Source organism: Acomys russatus, chromosome 19 (genome assembly GCF_903995435.1).
Source record: "Acomys russatus chromosome 19, mAcoRus1.1, whole genome shotgun sequence".
Lineage (NCBI taxonomy): Eukaryota > Metazoa > Chordata > Mammalia > Rodentia > Muridae > Acomys > Acomys russatus.
Window position 1 is genome coordinate 3328836 of NC_067155.1, and position 10681 is coordinate 3339516.

Here is a 10681-nt window from a genome sequence, read left to right on the forward strand (position 1 = left end):
CTTCAAAAGAAGTCTGCATGGATGGCCCCCAGAAATGAAGCAGAAGATTCTAGTTTATTGCTTGAGGTTCTGTGATGGGGGTGGGGTGCTTTTCATGTTATTTGGGCCATGAGTTTGGTCTGGGTTTTGTTTTCGTCTAGTGATGATATATTTTTCATGATGACAGTGCGTGTGTGCATTGTGTATATGCACATCTGTATCACACATAATTTGAACCATGTGTATGGTATGTACCATACATGCACAACATGACCCTTTGCTCACTGCACATGGCACTCTGCAGTATTTACAATGGTGTGTCACTTTACCCTCTGAATTATAAATTGCAGATCATTACATAGGCTTGTGAGCCTACTGCTCAACCTATTTGAGAGTCACAGGTCAGAGTCTGCAGCCAGGGCGCTTGCATCTCCTAGTTCTGAAAGCCCTGGGGCATGCTCAGCACTCGCTAATGAGGAGTCCAGGCCTTGGCACTCAGAGCTGTGTTCATAGGTTCATAGCTTCTGCCTGCCTTGTTTCTTTATATCGACATCTGTTGAGCTAAGGCCAGGTTGCACCCTTGAGTTCCACGTGTAGGAAGAAAAAAAAAGGCCCTGTGGTGCCACTGTGGGGAAGAAAGTGTGACACAATGACATGTGGCTCAGAGGCCTGTGGAGTTCCTCGCACTTCTGCTGGATTAGACAAGCCGTGTTTGTTAATATTTAACAGAATTCAGTTCCTATCTTGTTGAAAGTAAATTTCTTAAAGTTGGAAAAGCTTTTAACACATTAAAGTGGGAATTTAGGTATAAGATTTATGAATAAGAGAAAAAGCCATTTTTAGGAAAGACAGATATCAATTACCAGAGCAGATGAGGAGAGCTATTTAGGAGCCTTAAGTAGTGTTGTTATAGGTAGGATTATAGTTGTTCTTTATTGGAGGGAAAAGGGGGAGATTTATTAAGCAAAGTTATTTTTAAATACCATCAGAGTAAGAATCAAAAAAGGAAACCCACTTGAAAACATGCTTCTGCAGCTGCAGAGCATCTGACAGTGTCTGCTGACATACCAAGGGAGGCACACGCCAGCTTGCCTCACAGAGCAGCTCCCCTTCCCTGTGGGTGAGGGCTGACACTTCTCTGCATCCCTCGGTTGGAGTGTGCTTAGCAGGGCCAGCCTGTCCTCCTACAGAAGGGGGCACCTGACCTGTGTCCACACCGCTCCACACAGGAATCCCACCATTGCAGGTTTTCATGGTTTGCTTAAGTTGCATAAGTTGAAATGCCATGGCTGGAGAAAAGACAAATAGATGAAGTGGTGTAGAACACAGGGCTTGGAGCCTCGGCATGAGGCACATGAGGGCCCTGAGCCTGCTCAGACAGGCCACAGGACAGCGAGAAAGAGCAAGGCACAGAGAGAGTGTGTCTGGTTGCAGTGTCCTGGTTTGCTGGGCACTAGGGTGGCATGCCAGGGTTCTGCCCAGAACTCATGGTGTCTCACAGTGTGGGACAGGGCTTCAGAGGCGTCTGCCCTTGCAGACTGAGGCATGTATCCGAGTCATGTGACTTTCAGGAGAACTTGTGAGGCTGTGAGAGTGCTCGTGATCCAGTCAAGATTCAGAGTGTGGCTCTTACAAATGTTATGTATTTCCCCCTTTGGTTGAAGGTGCATGTTACGAAACTTTCAAATCTAAAGACTTCTATCATTGATTATAATGTTCGAGCTGAAATTTTGTCCATGGGAATGGGTATTGATAATTCAGAACATGTAGAACAACTGAAAAAACTCTACAAAGAAGCCAAACTGCCAGCTTTCGAGGACCTTCCAGGACAGACCTCGTGAGTGCATTTCTGTCTCCTTTGGAAAAGCTGTTCGGGTTTATGGAAACGTGATAGTGCTGTAGCACTGAGCTTCAGCGCTTTCGGGGTTCAGGGCATCTTATTCTAGGCACCCCTTTCCTCCCGCTGCTGCTGTAAACAAAGTCAGGCGCTTTAGCTTTCTTTTAGAGAGCACTTTTGTTGATATTTTATTTGCAGGTGGCACCCTGTGCAGTTCGATATTCTGAACTCCCTGATATACTCAGTACACTGGGGACACCAGGGGAGGAGCAGACATGGGCTCCCTGGCTTTGGGCTTCGTTTGATTGACAGCATATGTGCTTTGTCTATTCCGTGCCTGGCCACATTATGTCACACTGAGCATATAGTTCTACACCGTGCTCTCTCTCTCTGTCCCTGTGAGTGTGTGTGTCCTCATGCTCACCTGGTGTGCTGTGGGCCAGGATGCTGTGTGCCTTCCCGTGCTTCATGGTGGTCTCTGGTGGCTGGAAGGGAGTTGTGCTGCTGCCACCAGCTTCTCTCTGTCATAGCATGCATCACAGCAAGCTGTGGGTGTCATCATGGTGTCACACATGCGCACAACACTCCTCCATCGTATCTACACCGCCCTTACACCTTCCCCCTCGCCTCTCAAGGTGGTATATAGTTACTACATGGAAGGGGCTTGGGCTCTGCTTATTTGCCAGCAGGCATGAGCAAGTAAGAGCCAGGGGTGTGCGGGGGAGGAGCTGGCTGCAGAGGGGGCTCCACTGAGGTCCCCGGTTCAGTTCTGAGTACCTCTGAACTGATTTCCATGGTGACTGCACAGTCTGTCTGCCTGCCCACAGGAACCACCCTCACCAGAATTTATGGTCTTTTGTTTTCGTAATAGTCTTTCTGACAAGGTGAAATGGAATCTCAAAGAAGTTTTAATATGCATTTCCCTGACCTCCAAGGATGAACACTTTTTCCAAGTATTATTGGTCATTTGTATTTCTTAATCAACACATTTATTGACTGGATAATTTTGTTATTTTGTGTTTAGGTTTTACAATACTTTATACATCCTGGATATTAGACTCCTGTCTAAAGTATGGCTGGCACAGATCTTTCCTGCATGTATATAGGCTTTGTCTTCACTCTAGTGGTTGTGTCCTTTGCTGTTCAGAAATTTAACTTCATATAATCTAATTTGTCAATTCAGCTGGGAAGACACAACGTGACTAAGAAAATGCCTCCATAAAATGGGCAAGCCTGTGGGGCATTTTCTTAGTGACTGATGGGGGGGGATCCAGTGCTCTGTGGGGGCATCCACTCCTGGGCTGGTGGTCCTGCACTGTGTAAGAGAAGAAGCTGAGCAAGCCATTGCAGTATTTTGTATCTGTTCGGCCTACAAAGCAAATAACTGATACAGGGAGACTGAAACGTACTTTAAAGCTGCCAGCACTTTGCTGAGAGTCTGAACTGATTCTAATCTACTCGTAAACTAAACAAACTACTCTAAACCTTGTAACACACATATATTCCAGGCACTTGACACTGTGACCCCTGGGCCGGTCCTCGCCAAGTCCCCTTCTCTCTCCAACTGTCAAACTCCTTTCCCCCCTCCTGGAAGTCCCGCCTTCCACTTCCTGTCCTTCTGCCCAGCTGATTGGCTAAACAGCACTTTATTGCCAGTTGATACCTTCACTCAGCATTCTCCCACAGTAAGCCCCAGGAGCGGGCAGTAAGCACCACCCTGCATGGCCTCTGCATTGACCCTACTGTGATAGGAGCTATAAACTCAAATAAACCCTTTCCTCTCCAAGTTTCTTTTGGTCAAAGACACTTGCCTGATGTCCCCCGTGTCTTGGAGGCAGTCTCCATCTGCTAACCTAGACCTAGTCCTGGGAGCTGCCAGCCTCCATGCACTCTAATGTAGGCCCACGGTGTTTTCAGCCTCTGAGCCTTACTGCTGGGTAAGCTCGCCCTTTCTGCTTCTTTCTAAACTCTGGCTGGCTGGTTCAACCCAGCTGTTCTGGCTCAAACTCCTCTCCCAGCTGACTGACTCATCTAGTTTCTCTCTCGCTGCCTCTGACAAAATTTCTCTGCTTGGCCTCAGACTAACTGTAGCGATCTGCTCTAATCTTCTGGCTCCTTCTCATTCTCTGGCTCGTCCATCTTCACCTGTGTCAGCAACCTGTCTCAGCACAGCTGCCCCAGTGCCTCTCCTCCTGCCTGCTCTCTCTGCTGCTTCCCTCTAGTCGCCTCTCCTTCCTCTCCCTTGTGCTGCTCTCCCTCAAGAGTTGTCACATCTTTCTCTGATTCATCGCTTTGTCTGCCTCTCAATTAGACATCACTCTCAGACACGGGTGTTCCCTTCTGTAAAGGAACTTTACCTTCATTGTTTAGGAATAAATGTGTGTGCTAAGGGCATGTCTGTATTCCAGCCAGAGTAGCCTTGTTGCTAGATTAAAATCTCTCTACAGGTCATGGTATTCCATCACAGCAGTACCAACCCTAACACACAACTAACTGCTTTCTGCTTAAAGAGCCAAAACAACAGTGATATGGAACTTTTTAATTTTTTTTTTTTTTTTTTTTTTTTTTTTTTTTTTGAAACAAGGTCTCTACATAACCCTGGCTGCCCTGAACTCACTATGTAGACCAGGCTGGCTTCTGCCTTCTAAGAGTTGGAATTAAAGGCATACAGCACCACTCCTGACTGAGAGATATATTCATATGTGTGGTCACCTGAGTTAAGTAATCTCTAATTAGCTAGTAGGCAAAATTAAAGGGAGCTGTGTTGGATTTAGTAGGTTTCTGTATGAAACTACATATGTTCCTCTTCCTAGTTCAGTGAGCTTGAAGGAAAGGCTAGCTGAGCAAATGACAGTGCCTTTCTCTGATCATGGGTGTCCCTCGCTATTGGGTGCCTGGTCGGAGCAAAGCTGATGGCCACACACAAGCACCTCAGTTACCAAATGTCTGTGTCCTCTTTTTCCAGAGTCTCCTGGAGTCCAATTAACCTCTGCCTCTTCTGTTCAGGATACCTAGCACAGTGGAAGATGCCATGTGTTTGCAGGGCACTCACCAAGGACACGGAGGTACAGAAGGTGGAGCCGGTTTCCAGGTGGACTCAGACAACCAAAAGCCTGGTTAGTGCCTGCATTTAAATGCAGATGCTTAACTCAAGTTAGGATTTTCCTGTATGTAGGCTTCCCTTTCACTGTGGGATATGGGACACAGAGCAGCACACTAACAGCACCGGACTGTGCTGGCTGCCAGTGATGCTCCTCAGTAGTGCTTTCTCTGTACGCAGTGTTTAGCCAGTGAAGTGAGCACCGGCACAGGTTTGTCCTAAGTCATGCTGGCTAACAGTTTCCAGAACTCTCTCCAGGGACCCAGTTTACCCTTTTTATTCCTGTCACTGCTGGTTTTGCTGAGTTGGAAGCATGTAGCATACACTGTGCTCCCTCCAATCTACAGCATTAGAACCAGCGCTGTGTTTTGGTTAGATTATATTCTACACTGTGGATAGGCCAAGGTTTACTTTGTACCAAGGGTTTGGTGCGAAACGCTAAGGTGGTTTCTCAGTAGGCGCTGTTGTGATTGAAGACGCTCAGTACTTTTTTTTTTTTTTTACATTGCCATGAATCAAATTAAAGAGCCTTGTTTTCTGTTTTGAATGGTAACTTTAAATGTTTTAGGTAGAGAAGCCTAAATTCCATTGTCTTACAAAATGTGTGTTCAGCAGTTGTTCCGTTTGAAGCCTGCAGGTTTGGGGGAGCCCCACAAGCTCGGTGTCCGTGCACCACACCAGTCATGTGACATCCGCAGCTCCCCTTCAACAGAGCCCGCTTTCCTGCTAAATCCTATTTGAAAATTTATTATATTTTAGATTATTGTTTCCATTTCCTATATGATGTGCATTTTAGTTTCTTCTAATTATTATTTGCTACTGGATACCTAAGTTTTTAATGAAATTTATACTTTTTTTGGGACACAGTCTCTCCACATATCTCTGGCTCTCCTGGAACTATGTGGACCAGGTTGGCCTCCAACTCACAAAAATTGTCCTGCCTCTACCTCCCAAGGATTGAAATTAAAAGTGTGCACTACCACATCTGGCTGAAATTTATATTCTTTTGCTTGTTTGTTTTTGAGACAGTTTCTCTATGTGTAGCCTTGGCTGTCCTGGCCTCACTTTGTAGACCAGGCTGACCTCAAACTCACAGCGATCTGCCTGCCTCTGCCTAAAATTTATATTCTTAACATAATTCAGCCTGTAAAAGTTCCCTTGCTTTGGGTACAAAAATGTGTGTATGTGTGGGCCCGTGTCGCTCTGGGTGTTCTTTTTTCCTGCTCCATCCAACCGGGAAAAAAAAAACAAACAAAAAACCTGTGGAATTCTTAACGTTGTTGTTGTTTTTACAGAAGTTTTATCTGAAGACACTGGCAGTGAGTCCATTAGCAGAACTACACAGTCACATGTGAAAAGGTATCCGTGTGCTCCTGCTGCCGGGCACCTCTCTCGACTGTGCTGTGCGCTGACAACTGCAAACCCTTTTCCTTTCCTTCCAGCTTTCACCCACAAGTAAAGTGGTTCCAAAGAGATGATGTGGTCATCTTAAAGATAAAGATCAGGAATGTCAAAGATTATAAGTGTAAATTCTTTACAGATAGAGTCATTTTCAGGTAGGTTTGTGTGTGTGTGATAAAGTAAAGTTGAAATGCCATACAACATTTTAGATGGCCAGCCAGCTTTATTTCTTCTTGAAAACCTAGTGCCTGGGTAGGAGACAAGTTTTACTTGGCTGATCTGGAACTGCAAGGTGACATAAGGAAAGATGACTGCAAGTGCATAATCAAAGATGACGAGCCTCTCATCACACTTGCCAAAGAGAAAAAGGCACGCTGGTGCGGCCTCCTCAAGCAGAGGGTGAGCTGGTGTGCCTGTGACCCGGTCCTCACCTTGAGCTCTCTGCACTTACTCACCTGCATCCACTCTTGTATCACACAGAATCCTAACGTGGTTTTTGACTTTGAGCACTGGGAGGAATGTGAAGAGGACAGCCCCTTCTCCAAGGGTGAGCTGGGCAGGCCCTGCTCCTCAGGTGGGGTGGGGCAGGGAAATTGGGTAAACACACCCGTTCTTCTTAGGGACTCTACTTTTTGGAAATAGGCTATTAATGACAGTCCATAAACTTTGGGTTGATCTTGTGTTCCGTGTTCAGGCATGGGCATGCCATGACACTTGGCGATAGTGTTCTCTGAACAGTCTGAGTGCAGGGGGCGGAGCCCTTGGCTTCATGCATAGTCGGGAAGTGCTTTACCACTGAGTTGCTAAGCACACCTTAGAAACTCTTCTACCATGTTCCTCCTTAGAACTCTTTGAGTGTTTTTACCTGTTCATTACTTGCTTAAATAATTTGAAAAGAAAACAGATCCATGGGACGTTTGCTGCACTGACCAAAATAATGGGGTGTGGGTAGTTAACCTGCACTAAACCGGTTTTAGTAACACCAACTCTTCTAGTTGTCAGTTCTAAAAACCGGCCCTGCGAAGTGGCAGTGCTGGCCGAGAGCAGCGGCACCTCCTCAGACTCCCCGGATGGCAGCGAGAGTGAATGAGGAGCGAGTGAGCCAACCGCAAGAGTGAGAAGACTAAACAGAAACGGACACAGCTGTGGGGCAGAAGTGAAGAAAACAAGTCATGTGTAAATCTTTCATCTGGAGAGTGAATCTCACTGTCAGCGTGTGGCTCTGCAGTGATGATGATAATGATCTCCTTTTTTTCTTTCTTTTTTTTTTTTTTGGTTTTGTTTGTTTGTTTGTTTTGTTTTTCAAGACAGGGTTTCTCTGTGTAGCCTTGGCTGTCCTGGAGTCGCTTTTGTAGACCAGGCTGGTCTCGAACTCATAGTGATCCACTTGCCTCTGCCTCCCAAGTGCTGGGATTAAAGGCGTGCGCCATCACACCCAGCTTGATAATGATCTCTTAATGGACATAAGGGAAAGCAGGTGGGCACGCCAGCTGACAGGTTAGGATACGACTGTCAACACAGAGTTCACGATGGGTCTGCAGTGGACACACACAAAATTAGAGGCACTTAATCCCAGCACTCAGGAGACCAAGGGCAGCCTGGCATCTATAGAAGATTCTGTTTCCAAAAATGTCTTTTCAAGCAGAGGTCCAATGTAAGCCAAGCTTATAGAGTATGTGCTTTCATTAGCTCTTAGCTCATCCTGACGAGTCAGGGTAGAGAGGCACAGACAGAGCAGACCATAGCGTAGGAAATAGATCGTACCATGTGGAGTTACGGGCACTCACTTGCCATGTAGCCCCCTGGCTTACACATTCATACTCAGCTGCTGCCTGCCAGCCTCTTGCACCATGACCTGATGGACCTACTGCCACCACACAAACACTCCATGAGTTGTCCAGGCTTTGACAGCAACTAAGAAAAGCAAATTGGCTTCTTTTCCCAAAGCCAAGATAATCTTGCCTCAGCTCAGTGGGGCCAAATGACCTGCAGGATTCTGGGCAAATAGGGTACAACTTTGTTTCAGAAATGCTAAAAAGAACCTGTGTAGTGCCTGTAGTTAACTTTTGGAGCACCCAGATGAGGCAAGTCCTGAAAACACTAATAGCAACTTTATGTTTTTGTTTTTGTTTTTGTTTTGGTTGGTTGTTTTTTTGTTTGGTTGGGTTGGTTTTTCGAGACAGGGTCTCTCTGTGTAGCCTTGGCTGGCCTAGACTCTGTAGACCAGGCTGACCTGGAACTCACAGCGATCCGCCTGCCTCTGTCTCCTGAGTGCTGGGATTAAAGGCGTGCGCCACCACGCCCAGCCTAATAGCAACTTTGAATGTGACTGTCACACCAAGATTTGGGGAGGGGTGTCACTCAGATAGCTGGGACCTTTACAAGTCTAGAAGTTCTCTAGCTCTCCTAGAGGTGAAAAGGGGTTGGGGAAGCAGCACTGTCGAGAGACTGTCCCCAAGACTTGCTTTTTTTTTTTTTTTTTTTTTTTTTTTTTTTAAGATTTACTTATTTATTATGTATACAGTGCTCTGCCTGCATGTACACCTGCAGGCCAGAAGAGGGCACCAGATCTCATAATAGATTGTTGTGAGCTACCATGCGGTTGCCGAACATTGAACTCGGCACCTCCAGAAAAGCAGTCAGTACGTTTAACCTCTAAACCATCTCTCCAGCCCCCAAGAGTTTATTTCTTTATACATCAGAAAATACAGATGTTCAGAGATGGACATGCTGGCCCAAACCTGTAAGTCCAGCATTTGAGAGGTGGACACCAGGACGTTTCAGGCCAGCCTGGATGCATATGAACTAATGTCAAAAAACAAACAACAACAACAAAAAACAAAAAACCCAAAATCCTGAGGGGGGGAAAAAAAGCAACACAGTTGTGCAGACTTCGGAGCCCAGGAGCAATTTGCTGCACACCTTACGCACACTCTCTTGGCTCTCTGTGCCAAGAGTAGGGCTGGGGGCTGGGTCCACCCTGGTTCTTGGTTTTCTCGTGTGTAAAGTTAGACCTGAGTACATGAAGCCCAAAAGAGTCCAGGGTGGTGTGAGGTGGTCACCTGGCTTTCACAGCAGCTGTGAACGAGGGCCATGCTGGCATGACCTCTGCCCAGCAGTCATGGGCTGCCCAGCCTGTGCAATGGTCAGGAACACATCCGTTCTGCTGTTTTGACTCTCAGGTTGATTGGCAGGTATCAGAGTAGCCATAAAGCAAAGTAACTCGAGCCAGCAGAAAGCACAGTATCTTGCTGGGACAGTCCAGCTGTGGGGCTAGGCTTTGTCAGTCTCTGCAGGTCACCCAGCTGGTAGAGGGCTGTGGTGGCAGCGGTTACAGAGTGCAGAGACAGGCTGCCTCCAAAGATCCACGGAAATGTGGAAACAGTTCTGTTTAAATAGTTTTTTTTTTTCAGGTGGTCAACTTGTGCAATATTTGAACCTTTTGTAGCACATAGGAGGCTGCCTATCAGCTTTTCTGTATTAAAGTCTACTGATTGGGGTCAGTCTCTGACATGTGAGGTGGAAATGGAAATGCTTGAGTCTGTGCTCTGGAACTGTCCCATGGGCTGTGAGCATCATCAGTAAAGCGCCAGTGTTCTTACACAAATGTTGCTGGCTCAGATGCAAAGTAATGTCCACACTTTCTAGAAACAATACCAGTGAAGGCAGTGAGTTGAGGCACGGGTGGGGGCGGGGGCGGGCGAGGGAGCACGGTGCTGACCCCAGCAGAGCTCCCTTAGGTATTTGCAGGGGCCACAGAATAGTTACACACAGCACGGGGTAAAAAAAAAAAAAAAAAAATGGGAGTGGCAGCACTGTGTGGTATGGACAAGCAGGAAAAAAACAAGTTTAAAGCCGCTGCCAGTGATCTGAGTGGAGCTGAGCAGCGTCTTTGTATGAGTGTGGACTTGACTGGGTCTAGGGATTGCCTGTTGCTTCTGTTGTCTGCAGTAACACACACAGAGCCTTCCTTACATGTGCTCCGCAAGAGTAACACCTGAGCTACCACCCTGTCTCTGCCCTGTCTTGGGTCAAGTGTGCGCCTTATGAAATGGCACATGTGTGATGGGAGGGGCTGGCATGCAGCTTCCCTCGCAATCAGCACTGTCACGTATCAGCTCCTGTTAACTTTTGGGTTTCTGTGTTTTATATTTACTATATATACCTGCATGTATGCCTATGCACCAGAAGAGGGCACCAGATCTCACAGAGATGGTTGTGAACCTTCATGCAGTTGGGGTAATTGAAAGGACCTTTGAAAGAAGAGCCAGTATGTATGTGTGGTTTTTTTTGTTTGTTTGTTTGTTTTGAGATAGGGTTTCTCTGTGTAGCCTTGGCCATCCTGGACTCACTTTGTAGACCAG

The 10681-nt window shown here is 46.6% G+C and overlaps 1 protein-coding gene across 1 annotated transcript in view; it reads left to right on the plus strand.

Annotated features, from left to right (window-relative positions):
- Positions 1-7407, plus strand: part of Tdrd12 (tudor domain containing 12) — a 78888-nt gene extending 71481 nt beyond the window's left edge. Inside the window, exons 25-31 of the mRNA XM_051162186.1 lie at positions 1644-1816; positions 4823-4932; positions 6212-6275; positions 6359-6472; positions 6563-6716; positions 6798-6864; positions 7313-7407. Coding sequence (XP_051018143.1) covers positions 1644-1816; positions 4823-4932; positions 6212-6275; positions 6359-6472; positions 6563-6716; positions 6798-6864; positions 7313-7407 — 777 coding nt within the window. The remainder of the gene's footprint in view (positions 1-1643; positions 1817-4822; positions 4933-6211; positions 6276-6358; positions 6473-6562; positions 6717-6797; positions 6865-7312) is intronic.
- Positions 7408-10681: the final 3274 nt, after the last annotated feature.